A 17,759-nucleotide genomic window follows, 5' to 3' on the forward strand; every position below is an offset into this window, starting at 1 on the left:
CTGTGAAGGACAGCATATAAGATAGTAACCGGAGCTGCAGCTTTCCCCTTCCCAAAGCAAGCAGCCAGGGATGCTTAGCCTTAGATTCAGATTTCTGGATGATTGAATAAATTAGCACTTTATTGTATCTGAAAAGCACCCTGATTAGAGGCCCAGGCTTCCAGTGTGACTCTTGCACCAATTTCCCCCAACCAGTTGGATTTTGCCATCAGAATCTGAGATTCACAGAGAGCAACAGCATTATGTTTCATAAGCCTGTCACTAGTTTAGGCTACAGCAGGTCTTAGGACACTCATTACCTCACATACTTTCTCCATCCCTCACTGTGCAGGGAAGGGGGGGAGGGGTAGTACAGCCCTCCCACCGAGTTGTTTCACACTAATAATAAACAGCAGTTTGAAGAAGTCTGTAGCATATTCAAGCCACATGTTAACAACCAAATTCATTCACACATCCAGAGCGTGATTTCCTATGTGTGTGTGAATGAAGGGGGATAATAGGCCAACATTCTCTTCCACGCTGAGTTTTCAGTATAGTTATTACAGTTCCTGCTGCCCACTTGTATTATCAATATCAGCTGTACAATCAAACCACTACAAGCCACCTACACTCTTGGCATGGAAACCAGCATTTTCTGGGGAAAATGGGGGTGGGTGGGGGAGTATATAAATTGATCTACTATCTACGCATAAAGAATCATTCCTAGCATCAGGATGCTCATCACCTACAGTACATAATGCAATTTCTCTTCATAACCAAGCAGAACTATCATCATGGAGAATCAGGTACATCACCTGCAGTAGTATTTATAGTATGAAATTTCATCCAACTCTTTTAACCTGAGTGGACTGGTTGGAACCATCACTCGTTTGCTGTCTACATAACATAATAAAGAGTTCAAACCTGTGGGTTAGCATACTGGCCTTTTATCGCCAGTGAAAACCTAGTTTGAGTAACCAGTCAGTTGAGTTTGGTGGTCTCACCCTAGCAGATACTTATTTTAATCATAAAACTAGGGCCTGGTCTACCTAAAAATTAGATCACCTAGCTACATGGCTCAGGGCTGTGAAAAACTTCATACCCTGTACGACGTAGTTATGTTGACCTAACCCTTACCGCAGAGCGGTTGGGTTGATGGAAGAATTCTTCCATCAACCTAGCTGCTACCTCTCAAGGAGATTGGTTTAATATAGCGACAGACAACACCCTTCTGTTGCAGTACCAAGTGTAGACATACCCTGGTACATAGCAATGCAGTTGGAAGTCTGTATACAAGAGAGGGCTGGGACTGAAATAGCAGCGAGAGCACGAGATAAGGACTAAGGTGCATTGATAGAGTTGTGAAACTCAACCATACATAGTATTTTCCTCGTTTCAGTTAGTGCTATAAAGTGCCTGATCCAAAGATAATCAATTTTTAAATACAAAATTAAAAGATACCAGTTATCTAAATGATAATCCGTACTGTAAGAGAGACTGAAGAGTTAATTGTTTTGTGAAACATTTTATTCTACACATTCAACCACACACAAAAAAAATTCAGCCTGACTTGGGCATTTCCCCTACTGCAAAAAAGGGTCAGAGAATAAAATTATGCTGAGTTCTTTTTGCACATGGCCTTTTTTGGATACAGGGGCCTGTTCTGATGCAAGGAAATTCTGTTTCTCAGTAACATGTGGGTGTCAAACATAAAGCCTTCAGATTTTAGGCTTATAGTGCAACCTTTTGAAACTAGAATCAGACTGACCACAAAACTTTCATCGAAAGGGCCTTAAGTGCAAACCACTGGATTGGAGGTGGAAATGCCCCAGACTTTCAGCCTAATAAGGTGTGTCTGCGGCCTGGTATTTGGTGTTCAGTTTACAAACAGGCATCAGAATCCTGCTCCGAGAATGGAGTTTTGCCATGGACTTCAGTAGGAACAGGATCAGGTTCTAAATGAGTAACCATGCAGTTTGGCAAGGCTGTAATCCCAAGAGCAGATTTCCTCAGCAGGTAGGACTAATCATTAGCATCTCCACAGACTTGACAGTCTTTGCAAAAACTGTGTTAAAGCTGACCTATTTCCCTTAAAGGCACTTAAAACAGAGCCATCCAATGATCATCATTATCCTCCTCCCAGCCAGTATGAGCATCAGTGGAAAACGAGAAGGCTGCGCTGTGGCCCCTCACCCTCTCAATAAAACCAACTCATTACAGTAGTCTAGCTCTCCATCTGGCTTGCTGTCTCGACTTGGCTGTTGGGAGATTCTGCTGGACGAGGGGTAGACAAGTGTTCCAACTCGTAACGTCCGTTGTCAGCCACCTCCTTGGAGCTCAAGCATCCCTCCTCTCCTGCCAGCTTTTTACTCTTCTTATGCTCAATGATCTGCTGGAGCTGGTGCCCGGCGTAGTCTGGTTTGGCAGTTAGTGGATTAGCTGGCACAGTCATCCCAAGGATGTCTGATACCATGTAGGGTCGGAGCCAGCCCACCAGTGGGGTGCTGCCAGGGCTGTAGTGTGTTTGTTTGTGGTAGAAGAGGAGCCCATCTATCTGTAAGAGGCAGAGAGAGAGAGAGAGAGAGACAAGGAATGGACAGCATTTACATCAGGGGACAGAGGCATTTCAGGTGTAAGTATGCACATAGAGAGATCTGAAAGCAAATACATTTGACTTTGATGCTTCCCAGCTTTACTGATCTCTTTTCACTTTCAAGCTAAAACCACCAGACATTTTATTTGATTATTTCAGACAATGAGATAAACCAAGGAAGAGGAAAGTGGAAACCGAAGAGTTCCAATACTATCAGATTAGCGCCCCTTTTGATAGGAATACAGTTAAATGCTGAATGGGTCACGTCCATCAGATCATTAGAGAAACACAACAAATAGCTAGGCTAATGTCAGTTGATCAGCTAATATCAGTGGTTTTGGTTTGGTTGCTATGCTCCTGCACTGAAGAGACTCAGGCTGATTTTTAAGAAAGCAGCCTCACAGAAAGAACATTTCAGCATTTTTTGTTTGTTTGTTTTGTTTTTAAATTAAGGAATAGGACACCTTGGAAGTGATTAGTCAGAGGCAGTGATGCCAACCATTCCTGATCTGTCTTCTGCTCCTGTTCCTTCAGCTTCCTCATGCTCAATAAATTCTTAATGAATCCCGGAGGTAATGAATGTCCTTATCTCCCACTCAAATCAATGGCAGTTAAGGGCCCTCTGTACTTGAAGGATCAGGCCCTAAGTCTTTTGCTACCACTGCAATTCAAGCACTGAAGCTGGCTGATGTTACCTTTTAGCCTCTTTTCCATTTAGATTTACCCTGCACACTAAGGATTTTCGATTATCCCTTCCACTGATTCCCATAGGTGCACTTGGTCAGATTAGACCTTACCTTGGGATTTCTTAATGTTTGGGGTGGGGGGGCTCCTTTTAGCAAAGCCGATTGAGCTCTAAAAGGCAATTTGTGTGTGAGCAAAGAGGCTGTGCAGAATAACTGGGGAAGAGAGAGGGTTACTTGGTTATCGATCACTGTGGGGGCTCTGGCAGAAAAATCCCATGGACAGGGGACTTCTGTGTTAATCAAACATGAACCAAAGCAATGAGATTCATATTCTGCTTGGGCAAAATCCCTGAATATTCCGACTGCAAACCCACACATGGGGGAAGTAAGGGATGACTCAGGAAAAGAGAGCTCCTGCCGTGACCACACTTTGCCATGCAGACACATGTAATACGTTCCAGATAACGCACAGCATGCTGTCAATAAGAGGCCATACTAGCCACCCAAAGTAGGAGAGTCTTTAAGTAACTTCGGGACTCTGCTAGGTAGGGACCCAGGGAAGCTCCTTCAGTTGCATTCCTTTTATTTCAAGATTGCAGCACATGGGGAGAGTCTCAATAAGCTGGGCCAAGAATCAGACAGATCGAGACAAGTCATGTCCTCTCAAGAGTATTTTCTGTAAATTATTTCAGTTTCTATTTTCATTCCAGCCAATTTAATTTGCTGTCTGTCACTACACTGAATCACTGTCCTGACGCCAGCCAATTCAGAAAGAAGGTTAATGTTACTGTTTGCACAAGACTGAACTTGATAGGAAACTGGGAAGAAGGGACTTTTATTTTTTTGTGGCCAACACTTTCAAACTTGAGTGCCTCAAGTTAGGTTCAGACTTTGACACCTAAGTAAAAGAAGTTTGTGATTTTCCAAAGGGCCGAGTTCCTGCAGCTCCAATTGACTTCAACAGGATTTTCAATTACTTCCATCAGATTTGTGCAGGCTCAGCATCTCTGAAAAACAGACTCATAAATCACTTTTATTTAAGAGGCCAGTGGACTGATCGAAAGCCCATTGAAATCAACAGAAAGACTCCCACTGACCTCACTGGGCTTTGGATCAGGCCCTAAATTTGGGGTCAGAAGCTTCACTTCAGGGACAGAGGTTTGAAAAATTTGGCTAAACTCACTGCCATCACATTCAAGAAATCATTCAAATAACATGAGCGCTATACGCTCCTCCATAATTAACGAATGGGGAAAATTCACCTTTGCTTTCTTGAAGCAGCCAAACATAGCAAATTAATTTGGTTTTCACAGGATGCAGTCCATAAGAAGGCTTGGTCCACCTGTAGCCCTTATGCAAGTTTTAATTATTTTTGTCCCATGGATGGTAGCCACGCTACATTACAGGGACTTCATGAGCTCCCTCTGGTGGCAAATTTAACATAGTCGTTCATTCAGTTTTCTTTAGTGAATGCTTGGTGACCTATTTCTGTGTCAGTACTGGCTTAGGAAGAGAACTCAGAGCTACAGTTAGAGCCAAATTAGACAAGAGTCAGCTTGATGACCCAGCATGTTGATGCACTAGCCTTTCACGGCTGGAAACCTGGGGGAAAATTGTGACTGGGGTACATGAGAGAGTTTGATAGACTCAATTTCCCTCTCTGGATTTATTGAGAATTTCAGTGTCTTCCTGGTACTTTCTACTCCCCCTTCGGTGGGGTTACATTCTACAGCTCTTTTCCAGGGGGAGATGTCTAAAGGCAGAATTAAGCTTTCTGGCCAAAAATGTCCCTGAGGCTGCCAGCTTCTTCAAGTTTCAGCAGTCAAGAGAGCCTACTGGCTGAAGAATCATAAAGGCTTAATAGATGTTCTGTGCATTCTGCTCTTTGCTTAGTACAATTCCAGCACAAGACCTGGCACTGCCATTCAGAGGACTCAGACTTGCTGACCAAATCTGATGACTATCTTTGCCTTAACAAGAAGGCATCAGACAGTCAATTGTTACCAGCAAATCTAGCATTTGCTTGTCTGTATGTTTCAGTCTGCATTTGTTGTAATTGCTTACATGGGCCTAGAGAGCTCAAGAGATGCAGTTGAGAGTCAGTGAGGCATTTGGCTTGGGGTACTTGAGAAGAGCGGCTGTCTCCCTATCTATCTAGGTTCATATATGGTCACCATCACTGTAGCATCTAAACATCTCAGACACGGGTGAATCTGTCCTCACCACACGAGGCAGGGAAGTAGGGTTATCCCCGATTACAGATGGAGAAAAGATGCAGATGGATTAAGTGAATCGTCCAAGGTCATACACGGTCTCTGTGGCAGAAGTGGGAAATGACTGCAGTCTCCTGAGTCTCAGTCTAGTGCTTTAAACACGAGACCATCCTTTACTGTTGGTCCATTGTATGGGAACCAGGCTGCAGCTGAGTTGGCTTCCAGCATATCTGCAGAAGCCACAATTCCCAAGTAAAATTAGACATGCTGCCCCAAATGCAGCTTCTCTTCTTACAAAACATCCTTAAAGCCATCCCCCCAAACCCCTATACAACACATAGCTCCGTTGTCACTGAGCCATAGCATGGTCCCAAGTTCCCAGTCCCTCCACCGAAGTCAGAAACCCCTCTTACCTCAAAGGGGAAGTCCATGGCCAGCACCTTGCATAGGCTCTCTGGAGTGCAGGGGAAACTCTGCAGGCCCACAAATTTAAACTGAAAGAGTAAGAGAAAATTAGAGCAGTTCGTGCATTCTCTTCCACTGGCCATCTAAGTGTTGCAAAGCTTTGGGTTCTGGAGATAAAGCGACAGGACTTAATTGTTCAGAGGTGCCGATTACCTGCAGTTCAAGTCAATGGCACATGCAGGTGCCCACCACTTCTGAAAACCAGCCCAATGATCTTTTTGTTACTCCTGTTTCAGCATGAGCACAAGTAGCATCTCTTGAATGTCGATGAACATATTCGCCACTGACATAAGATGCGTATCCAGTGAAATCAACAGAGATGTGCCCACTTACGCCTGCAGTGAGTTTAGCCCCAAATCGCTCTTTCGGAGCATATCACTGATCGTACAACCAGCTCCGCCTGGTTGACGGTTACTAGTTTCATAGCCCCACAGGGGTGCATGGCACCATATAAATCAGACTCCCGGCTCTGAAGAGCTTACAATCTATGGGTTCAATCCTAGAAAGACTTACTACCGGGTACAATACTTCCCACTGAGAAACCCTACTGAAGTGAATTACTCGTGGTGGTGAGCACTACACCTCGTAGCAAGTGTTTATAGGAACAAGCTCCATGTTTCTGTTTGCTCAGCAGAGACCTGGGCTGGCAGAGGGTTTGGGGTTTCTTTAACCTCCTTTAGACCATGGCTCACAAATGCAGCAGAACCACTTTAATAGAACAGGGTACAAATCTTCTGTCAACAAGGTGCTTAACCACATGCCTAACTTTAAACTCATGAGTAGCCCTCTGGATTTCAAGAGTGAGAGTATTCAGGAACAACTGTTCAAAATAACAGCTCAGTGATCAGGGGCCTTTGATGTGTTGTCATCATCTCTCATTGGAGTCAGTGAAAGTTGAGGGCACTCTGTACTGCACAAAAACTGGCTTCATCACAGCCTCAGTCCCTTCGACTTCATGCATTCAGCGCAGCTCAGTAAAGGAAGGGCTGGTGCTTTATGAATCTCTGGTTCTGCCTCAAACTCAACCTCTCAGACAGAAAGCAAGTTGTTGAGAGCAGGTGAGGCTCTCTGCTAACACCAAAAGAGGATTCCTATCGGAGAGGAAATGCGCACTAATGCTGTCCCCGGGGAAACCTTGCTGGTTTTCCTTTACATCTGCATTTCAGTCAGGGAGACTAAAAGTGTCGTTGCAGTCAGTTAATACCCTGCAGCCCAGATCTCCTCCAGCACTTAGGGTGGAAAGTCCAGGTTTAGTGTTTTTAAAATGTTCTGTTTATATCCTGAATGTGTATCTCATTTCATCAGAAGAACATTTCAGTGACCGAGTAGTGACATGTGGAGGATCAAACCAATGAACATACCAAAACACAGCCCATTCTGAATAGGAGAGTTAAACCCACACTCTCCTTGTGCTCTGGATACAAAGGACTTACTGGATTAATTCTGCTTTTCTCTGCCAGCCCTTCCTCTTCTTGTATCTTAGAATGAAGCCAATAGAATCGGAAATCTGTCTGGAGAAGGGAGAAGACACACAGGGTAGTGATCATCCATCCCAAACACTAGGGAGTCTACTATGGTGCCTCACGGCATCCACCTACTGCAGATTCCACTGAATCCCTGATATCTGACACGGTTCAGAGAACGAACAATACAATGAGGCTCCCTCCAGTAAGGAGGGGGGTTGAATGCACTGGCTAGGGTGAGGAAAGGTCCAGTACCTGACAGTCATAAACAGGATGCCCCCTCCAACACATCACATCAAGGATGTAGTACGTCTGGTTCACTTCGCTGTAGATACAGTCCAAGATCGTGTAGTCTGTACATACAAACACAGGTGATCCATGCATGGAGTGTTACAGACTCAGGACTACATACTACAGCTCTGACACTATCGGACTTTTACTACGGCTTGGGCTGGAAGAACTCTGCCCAACGCAGCAAAATATGCAGAGCAATCTTCGCTCCCATTCCAGCTTTGGAAGCTACTGCAATCGAATCCAGCACTGACCTAGCTCATAGGGGCACAGGAAAGACACCATTCTGCTGACTGGAGTCAGGGAACATGCAGGGCAGACTGCTAGGCAGAGGAACCAAACTGTAATGAGGAAGCTATGGATCCACTGGAAAAGACTTCCATGCATTCACAACCCCTCTTAAATAACAGGATCAATGCAACTTCGTGTAATATTAGGAAGGGCAAGTTACGGGGACGGACACACACTTTACCCATGGGAATACTAGACAGCCTACCAGTGCAGAGGGACTTGTGTTAACAGAGACAGCTCTGGCTTTTAAGTGGGAAAAGGATATGGAGGTTGTGAGCCTGAGTTCAACCATGTCACACTTCTCCCAGAGAAACTGATCTCAAAATAGTGAAAAAATACCCAAAATATTCCCCTTACATCTCACATCATGATGTAAATGGATAGACACGGAGGCTGGGTTACCCTCTAGCCACAAGGAAAGCCTAGTCCTGCTGGGGCAGCTCATGACTTAATACACACAGAGAAGCAGGCCAGGTCTCTCATACAGATTTTGAAGGCCTCTTCAAATCATTACCTTTCCCAGTTGCCGAATTGCGCCTGTTTCCCCCTGGCAAGAGGGAGGGGAACCTGTTGACACAAAATCCACTCTTGGTGTAAGCTGCAGTGGAGCCCTGCAGGGAAATGGAGAAAGTCAAAACTGCCCCTGCTGCTGTTACACTGCAAGCCACGGGTCTGACTGTACTCAAGGCTTTAAAACACAGATCCAGGTACAATCCCAGACCTGTTCCATGTACCTTACAAGACGGGACTGTATTTTAACAACATCTGGGGACCACTGTATTGAAACCAGGCCCCACAGCATAGCTGATTTTAGATATACCTCCACCGACATCAGTAGCAAAACTTCCCTAGGAGCAGGATCGGGCTTTTTGCAGCATTGGCAGGAAGATGACTACCAGAATTCATGGACAAATATCTGATTTTATTAGGATGGACGGACGGGCGCACATGTGCATGCACACAGAGTTCCACTACTGTGCTTTGTGTGGTTGATATACACTATGATCTCTTACCCTGGATGCCACAATCAGTGCCCTTTTCCCCATGGGACACATCACCAGGATCCATTCTTGTTCCAGATCTGGAGGGACATCAATCAGCCACTCGGATAGCATTAGCTGTAGGGTTACATAACAACACTGTTCATGACGACACTTGGGAACTGAACAAATACTTAGAGGTCAAGAAACACAAATAATGGCCCTGCTTTCTCCAATTAGGCCTAGAACTGCATCAGTGACTTATAGTTCACAGCCCCATGCATCTAAATGGACACTTACGTGGCTATCCGACCTCTTTTTAATAGCACTGAACAGTCCCATAAGGAATGACAGAAGGTCTCACAGTGAATTGAAAGCTGTGGGTGTCAGTCAGTTAAAACATTTATAAGAGTGGATTTATAACAGAGGTAAGGAAATGTGTTGCTACTTTGGGAAACACTTTCACTCTACCTTACTTACCATCCCTACTAAAATTTCACCATTGGATTGGGCATCCACCCACACATACTTACCCTTGCGGTTTTCATTCACACACACCTCCCCCAACCCTGCAGTTCTGCCCTGACTGCAGATGAGCTTTCACCTGTTGCCCATAAGCGCTGTGCACGAATGTACGCAGTGCTCACCCCTGCATGCAGACCACACTCACCCCATACGTGCACTTTCCCACACAGACACATGCGCACACTTATTCCCAGTAGCAGGCCCATCGTTTCCCTGTGCTATGTATCCCTGCTCACTTGGTTAGCATAGCGTTTTGGCAACTTCTTGCCCACGTCAACGTCCATATCCTCATTGCCTGCATCTTCACCTTCCTCCTCCTCCTCAGCTCCAGTCCAGTCATCCTCTGCCAGTCTCCTGGCATGGTTCACATAGTCCAATCGCTTACTGCAGGAGAGAACAGAGAAACGCATTTCCCTCTTTGAAAGGAGACATGGCCATTTCCACCCTCCCACGCACCCTGGAATGCTGCGTCTGGGTCCAGTGAGCAAGGCGCTGAATACATGCGCTTGTTAAGGGAATCATACAAGTAGCCAATCAGGATTCTCAGCTGTGCCCTTTGAGACCATCCGCACACGAGCCAGCCAGAATACCAGAACAACAACTGTTTTCTAACTTTAACAACAGACTGTGGGTTGTGGAGCTCCGACGTCTATCCCCCCCTACACAGCTCAGTGCCAGAGTTATTTGGCCTCTGCCTTAACATACCCAAAGCATGAGCAGAACACACAGTAATCGCACATCCTGTCACTGAGCATTCTTATTCTGGGAAGACACAGCTATAAGGAACCCAAGCGGGTCATCCTCAAAGCTGCACCTCAGAACATGTTCCCGACGGCACAGGGATGCCCCACTCTCCATATCTGCTCCGATTCCCACGCATGCTCTCCCCTTCCCTCCATGCAAACTGCCATATAGGCTACGCACTCGGACACGCCATGTGGAGTTATTCTTCTAGCTCCGTGGATTCTAAGCAACTATACATTCTCACAGCAGTACCAAGGGACCGTTCCTGACCCACTGGTACCAGCCTTCCCCCATCTCCCAGCCCAGCAGCTACACGTGATAGCACTAGTGCCACCCTTCGAACACGCCAACCCCTGGGTAAGTGCTGGAGGCACAACAAAGCCAGCCTTCACATTCACAGGGCACTACAGGGAGTAGATGCCACATAGCAAAACACCATGGATAAAACACCTGGCCTACAAGATCGGGGCAAACAGAGACAAGCCCCTAGAGCAGCTCTAAAAGGATCACCAGCCAAGGGGAAAATGCCATCAGTTATGGGACCCTTACGATTTCTGAAGTTCCAGAAGCCGCCGTCTCCTCTCTGCCTGCTCCAAGGAACTGTACTTGGACTTGTACTGTGCCAGTCGGGGGTGAGGGGCTGCTGGGCTGTTCAGGTCCTGAGACACTGCGAAGCTGGAAGCTAGTGCCTGGTTCAACTCCTCCATTTTACTACCTGGGAGAGAAAAAGCAAACTGAGTGGCATGTTAGGCAGAGTTCATTTCCTCCCGCCTGAGCAGCTTGGAACGGCTCCCCAGACCCTCAGCAGCCAAAGGAAGCAGAAAGAAGAACGGTTGGCTGGAGAGGAGGGAAAGAACATGGTGTTTTACAACCCAGCTGAAAGGACTGCAGGATGGGTTAGGAGAAGGGGGTGGGGATGGATAAACAGAACGAAGGGGAGCACAACACACAGATGGAGAGGGTGTAGCAGACAGAAGAGGAGAGCTGGCGATGGGGCCGGGAGAGATGGCAGGATAGTATTTAACTCTTCACATTGTCAAAGCAGTGTGCAAATATTAATTAACCCTCCCAGCCAGTCCAGCGAGGTAAGGAAATAGCATTCCCACGGCACAGGAAATTGTGGGGACAGAGGTTAAAGCCAACACTGTCAAGCACCTACATAAAGGTGAAGAGAGTTCAGAGGTTCTGAGCACCTGCCACTCTCATGGATCTCGATGGGAGACTATGTTTGGTACTCAGCCCCTCAGGACACCCGACCATTTAATTAGATGCTTCAGTATGGAGGACAATGGAAGTCTGGAAATGTGGGCTCAGGAGGTGCAGCTGGGAACAGAACCCAGGAGTCCCCATGCCCTGCCCACTAAACTGGACCATGCTGTGGCTCTATGGGGGAGAGGAGTGGAGAGATGAGGGGAGAGGTGGATCAGGGGGAATGGAGGAGGAGAGGGGAACAGGGAGTGGGGGATAGAGGTGGTGGGAGTGGAGGAGAGAAATGGGAACGGGGTAGGGAATGGAAAGGGGTAGTAGAGCAGGGAGGATGGGATCAGAGGAGGCGGGAGAGGTAGCAGGGAATGGAGGGGTGGGAGGAGGAGAACAGAGGTGGGGAAGGAGGGCGGTGGGTAGTGGGAAATGGAGGGGTGGAAGGAGGAGAAGGGGGGGTGGGATGGGGGACAGTTGGGATGGGGATGAAGAGAGCGGGGGAGGGATGGGATCAGAGGAGGGGGTGGGTAGTGGGGAATGGAGGGACGGGAGGAGAGCAGGGGGAGGAGGGAGGGATGGGGATGAAGAGAGCGGGGGGATGGGATCAGAGGAGGGGATGGGTATGGGGAAAGGAGGGATGGGAGGAAAGCAGGGGGGGGGAGGGAGGGAGGGAGGGGGATGGGGAGGAAGAGAGTGGAGGAGGGATGGGATCAGAGCAGGGGGTGGGTAGGGGCAAAGGAGGGATGAGAGGAGAGCAGGGGGGAGGAAGGAGGGATGGAGCGGGGGAAGGAGGGGATCAGAGCAGGGGGTGGGTAGGGGCAAAGGAGGGATGAGAGGAGAGCGGGGGGAGGAAGGAGGGATGGAGCGGGGGAGGGAGGGGATCAGAGCAGGGGGTGGGTAGGGGCAAAGGAGGGATGAGAGGAGAGCAGGGGGGAGGAAGGAGGGATGGAGCGGGGGAGGGAGGGGATCAGAGCAGGGGGTGGGTAGGGGCAAAGGAGGGATGAGAGGAGAGCAGGGGGGAGGAAGGAGGGATGGAGCGGGGGAGGGAGGGGATCAGAGCAGGGGGTGGGTAGGGGCAAAGGAGGGATGAGAGGAGAGCAGGGGGGAGGAAGGAGGGATGGAGCGGGGGAGGAAGGAGGGATGGAGCGGGGGAGGGAGGGGATCAGAGCAGGGGGTGGGTAGGGGCAAAGCAGGGACGGGAGGAGAGCGGAGCGGGGAATGGAGGGCTGGGATCAGGGCCGGCCGGGGCGGGCGCAGGGCAGCAGAGCCCGGCCCGCCCCAGCTCGAAGCTCCGCTCACCGGGCCGCGCTCCAGCCGAGCCAAACCGCCGCCGCCACGAGGCCGCCGAGGCTGGTTCCCGGCGGGGCCGAGCGGCCTCCTGCCCGGCGTGCCTGGCCCCGCCCCGCTGCCTGCGGAGCCTCCGCCGGGCCGCGGGGGAGGCTGCAGCGCTGCCAGGCCTGTGGCGCCGGAGCCGAGGGAGGCCGGCGGGCGGGCGGGCTTAGGCCCAGCACGGACAGGGCCGGGTGCGGAGCCGCCGCTTCTCCGGGCTTTCCGCGGCTAATTACTCGGGGGAGGGGGCTGAATTGTGGGTGCCCGTGTCGCCCCCCCCCCCAGAGCTGCTGTGCGCAGGGCGCTGCAGGGGCCCAGCCGAGGAGACAAGCCGGAGCCCGCCCTGCACCGTGCTCCAGCCGGCCCGGGGGTGGCAGCGGGCAGAGGCCGCAGAAAAGAACAGCCTCGGATGTCAGCCGCGAACCGGGGCGGCGGCTGCTGTGACCTGGCCCCACGGCGCTTGCCGCGTCAGGCCCCGATCCTGCCACCCCATCGAAGTGCTCACGCGCCTTACGCCCATTGGCTTTAGCACCTAAATCCCTTTGGGGCGCTGGGCCGCAGAGCGCGAGGGTAGGCCGCGGGTGCAGCTTAAATCGGCTCGGCAAGGGGTTACACTGTGGTCACTAAATGTCCGCTTCACCGCACACATACAAACTGCTAACACAATATTCCCATCAACAATTATGGAAATTTGCAGATAGGCAAAGTGAGGCGAATGGCGCTTGAGAACTTGTGTTTAAGGATCTTTAATTTGTGTATTTTGACATGCGATGTTGACAGTCTGTGTCTTAAGGGTTCTAAAGCATTCTTTTTGAATCTCAACCTTTACTGTCATTAGATAATTGTCTGACCTCCCCACCCCATCATCCAAGCCTCCCGTAATCTGCAACTGTGAAAATTTAAATCGATACAAATCTGAAAAAAATGCTCAAAAATAAGCATATTACTTGTTGAAATTATAAAGAAAAAATAGAATTCTGCCATTAAAGCATTTGCAGGATCGAGACCTAAATAATACTTACCCTGGCATCCTTAATGTGTCCCATTTCTGGTTCATTTTATAGGGCCTCATCCTGGAAATGCTTAATCTCCTGGGTAGCTTTGCTTGTGCCAGTTCTCCCATTGAAGTCAGTGAGACTACTCAAGGCTGCTTATGTCCATAAGAACATTCAGGATCTGGCCCATAGGCTGAACTCTTCAGGGAAGAGACAGTGATGTGCCCCGGGTTCCACAAAAGTGGAATAATAATAATGATTAATAATAAATGTCCAAGTTAAATGAGTCATGATTAAAGCAAATTTGGCCTGTGATGCCTCTCCACACAGATTTGCCCTTCTTTACTTTATTATGTGTACAGCACCACAGACATATGCTCCTTTGCAGGAGGAAAAATACACAGCAAACATAATCCTGGGCCTCCAGTGCAGACTTTGTAAAGGCACAAATAGATACCGTGTAAATGACACTGGTAGCAGACAGGTTTCAGAGTAGCAGCTGTGTTAGTCTGTATTCGCAAAAAGAAAAGGAGTACTTGTGGCACCTTAGAGACTAACAAATTTATTTGAGCATAAGCTTTCATGAGCTACAGCTCACTTCATCGGATGCATTCAGTGGAAAATACAGTGGGGAGATTTATATACCTAGAGAACATGAAACAATGGGTGTTACCATACACACTGTAACCAGAGTGATCACTTAAGGTGAGCTATTACCGGGGGAGGGGCGGGACCTTTTGTAGTGATAATCAAGGTGGGCCATTTCCAGCAGTTGACAAGAATCTCTGAGGAACAGTGGGGGGTGGGGGGGAATAAACATGGGGAAATAGTTTTACTTTGTGTAATGACCGATCCACTCCCAGTCTCTAGTCAAGCCTAAACTAATTGTATCCAGATTGCAAATTAATTCCAATTCAGCAGTCTCTCGTTGGAGTCTGTTTCTGAAGTTTTTTTGTTGAAGTATTGCCACTTTTAGGTCTGTAATCGAGTGACCAGAGAGACTGAAGTGTTCTCCAAATGGTTTTTGAATGTTATAATTCTTGACGTCTGATTTGTGTCCATTTATTCTTTTACGTAGAGACTGTCCAGTTTGACCAATGCCCCTCTGCCAATGCCCCCCCGTTCTCCTGCTGGTAATTGCTCACCTTAAGTGGTCACTCTGGTTACAGTGTGTATGGTAACACCCGTTGTTTCATGTTCTCTATGTATATAAATCTCCCCACTGTATTTTCCACTGAATGCATCCGATGAAGTGAGCTGTAGCTCATGAAAGCTTATGCTCAAATAAATTTGTTAGTCTCTAAGGTGCCACAAGTACTCCTTTCTGGTAGCAGACAGCAGGGTTGGGTTGCGATGGTTGCACACTTTGGCCTTGTGGGACCAATGGATTGTTAGGAGCAGAGCTGTGGGATATTTCAATTGGGTGGCAATTTAAAAAAGTGCAAAAAAAATTAGTTCCGAGTCGGACCAATAACAAACATTTTCCAAATTTTTGGCAAATTGAAAAGTCAAGACTATAACAGGGTTCAAAAAAGAACTAGATAAATTCATGGAAGACAGGTCCATCAATGGCTATAGCCAGGATGGGTAGGGATGGTGTCCGTAGCCTCTGTTTGCCAGAAGCTGGGAATGGGCGTCAGGGGATGGATCACTTGGTGATCACCTGTTCTGTTCATTCCCTCTGGGGGCACCTGGCATTGGCAGAAGACACTGTTGGAAGACAGGTTTCAGAGTAACAGCCATGTTAGTCTGTATTTGCAAAAAGAAAAGGAGTACTTGTGGCACCTTAGAGACTAACCAATTTATTAGAGTATAAGCTTTCATGAGCTACAGCTCACTTCATCGGATGCATTCAGTGGAAAATATCTGATGAAGTGAGCTGTAGCTCACGAAAGCTTATGCTCTAATAAATTGGTTAGTCTCTAAGGTGCCACAAGTCCTCCTTTTCTTGTTGGAAGACAGGATACTGAGCTAGATGGACCTTTGGTCTGACCCAGTATGGCCGTTCTTATGTGAAAACCTATTTCATTTCAGGTCAAGCAAAATGTTTTGTTTAGAATTCAGACATGTTTTAACACTTTTGAACTTTGAAAAAAAATAAAGGAAATTTTGAAACAATAAAGTCATTTCATACCAATTTTTTTTTCATACCAATTGATTTTTTCAGAATAGTTTTTCTTGGAAACAAACTTCAAAACTGGCATGAATTCGCAAAATGTTTTGGTGTAGCTGAATTTGCATTTTTCAGCAAAAATTTTCAACCAAAAACTTTTGGCCAGCTCTTGTTTAGGAGTGATTTGAATGATAAAAGAAATGGCCTGATTCTGTAAGGTGCTGAGTTCCTCTTGGGAGATGCTGGATGCCACCACTCACACTACTTTCCATAGGAGTTGAAGGTGCTCAGCACCTTGTGAGATTGGGCCCTGAGTGAAAGTTGATTGGTCCAGTGATGAAGGCATGAAGTTGGGAGCCGGTGAAAGAGACAAAGGGCATTCTGTAGTTATTTACACCACCACAGAATTGGTGTAAAATTTGCATAAGGTGCAAATGACTAAACAAGGTGCTGGATAATGCTGAATCTGGCCCTTTAAAGCTGACAGGATTGAAGTTTGGGAGCAGAGCTCTAAAAATCAGCTATTAACCACCCTGCCATGATACTGTATGAAAATATCTCATGTAGAATCTGCTTATGCAAATCATAGCGAACCAACCAGCACAGACCACCCTATAAAAATAAAGCTTTTTGAAGGTGATAACAAACAAAACAAAAGAACAATTAGTACCTGAAGCTAGGATGTATAAAGCCAGAAAATGTGTGTATTAAAACATAGGTGTTGGACTGATTAAAGGAGAGCACACTGTTTCTCTTGGCTAGGTCCTCACAGACTTCACTTTTGTTTACTTCCTATAAAGTAGGATGAGTGGATGAGCTGAGAAAGTTGAGAAACTCACCCCTTTCCTTGTTTCTTTGTATTTACAGTCTCAGGTATCTCACTAGAAATTAACACAGTATGGACCGCATTCAGACCTCCAGTCAGCAGGAGCAGCTCCATTGGCTCTGCATTTTGCCTCCTGCACACGGTCTGAATTCAGCTCCATGTGTCTCAGTGAACGCACCAGCTTTTGCGTTCAATAAAAATGATAAAGCACTAAACAAAAACTAAATAGAAGGAGCCCCAGTCTTTACGTGATGTTCTGTTCCTGCGATCACACAGGGCACATGGAAATACCAGTGTTTCCTGCAGTTATTTGTAGTGACGCCCTTGGGTCCAGTACCTATTTGGGGAAATGTAGACATTAATTAATTACTATTTTTAAGCACAGATAATGTGCCAGGCGTGATACAAGCCCTCAAATACAGATACTCCCTGCACCAGTGAAATGTAATCTAAGGCCCTGATCCTGCACGCTGTTCCAGTGGGGCTCCATGTGGGACCACGTTCATTTATGGGGAGCAACTTGCAGGACTGGAGTCCCAATTAGACAGGCAGAGGAGATATGACACACTAGGGGTCCAATTCTCCACTTACTCCAGGTTTACATCGGTGTGACTCCATTGACTTTAATGGAGTTGTTCCTTGTTTGTACCTGTGCAAAGGACAGAAAATCAAGCTCTAGGTTGTATGTTTTTATTATAACAATAATTATTAAAATTATTGACTTATAATAAGGGAATTGGCAGTGTGCCCTTGTGGCTAGTGCACTGGACTGGGAGTCAGGAGACCTGGGTTCTATTCCCATCTCTGCCACTGGCCTGCTGGGAGATCTTACACAAGTCACCTAACCATCTGTGCCTCAGTTTCCCCATCTGTAAAATGGGGTAATGACACTGACCTCCTTTGTAAAGCAGGTTGATATCTACAGATGAAAAGCTAACTATTACCCGCCCCAGCTCTGAACACCCCTGAATTCTGGAAGAGCTCCGATCCAGCTGTGCATCAGGCCCTCTGATACGCGGGAAGATAAATGCCCGCCATTGGTAAGAAACCCAGTCCCGCTGGGCCA

General features: G+C 47.4%; 1 protein-coding gene across 1 annotated transcript; it reads right to left on the reverse strand.

The window, feature by feature from the left end:
- Positions 1-1,488: 1,488 nt before the first annotated feature.
- Positions 1,489-12,861, reverse strand: SNUPN (snurportin 1). The gene is made up of 9 exons (XM_073303461.2): positions 12,730-12,861; positions 10,780-10,945; positions 9,723-9,870; positions 8,995-9,099; positions 8,496-8,592; positions 7,655-7,752; positions 7,370-7,447; positions 5,885-5,965; positions 1,489-2,533 (listed from the first exon to the last, which is right to left on the reverse strand). The coding sequence occupies exons 2-9, from the start codon at positions 10,935-10,937 to the stop codon at positions 2,204-2,206; spliced, it is 1,095 nt and encodes a 364-aa protein (XP_073159562.1). The 5' UTR covers positions 10,938-10,945; positions 12,730-12,861; the 3' UTR covers positions 1,489-2,203.
- Positions 12,862-17,759: the final 4,898 nt, after the last annotated feature.

The sequence above is a fragment of the Lepidochelys kempii genome, chromosome 10 (genome assembly GCF_965140285.1).
Source record: "Lepidochelys kempii isolate rLepKem1 chromosome 10, rLepKem1.hap1, whole genome shotgun sequence".
Lineage (NCBI taxonomy): Eukaryota > Metazoa > Chordata > Testudines > Cheloniidae > Lepidochelys > Lepidochelys kempii.

Excerpts from the sequence above, each read along its gene's own strand:
- SNUPN (XM_073303461.2), bottom strand. The coding sequence starts at position 10,937 with ATGGAGGAGTTGAACCAGGCACTAGCTTCCAGCTTCGCAGTGTCTCAG. Across the intron at positions 8,593-8,994 it reads CACTGATTGTGGCATCCAGG|GGCTCCACTGCAGCTTACAC; the intron begins GTAAGAGATCAT and ends ATTTCCCTGCAG. Across the intron at positions 5,966-7,369 it reads AGAAAAGCAGAATTAATCCA|TTTAAATTTGTGGGCCTGCA; the intron begins GTAAGTCCTTTG and ends TTACTCTTTCAG.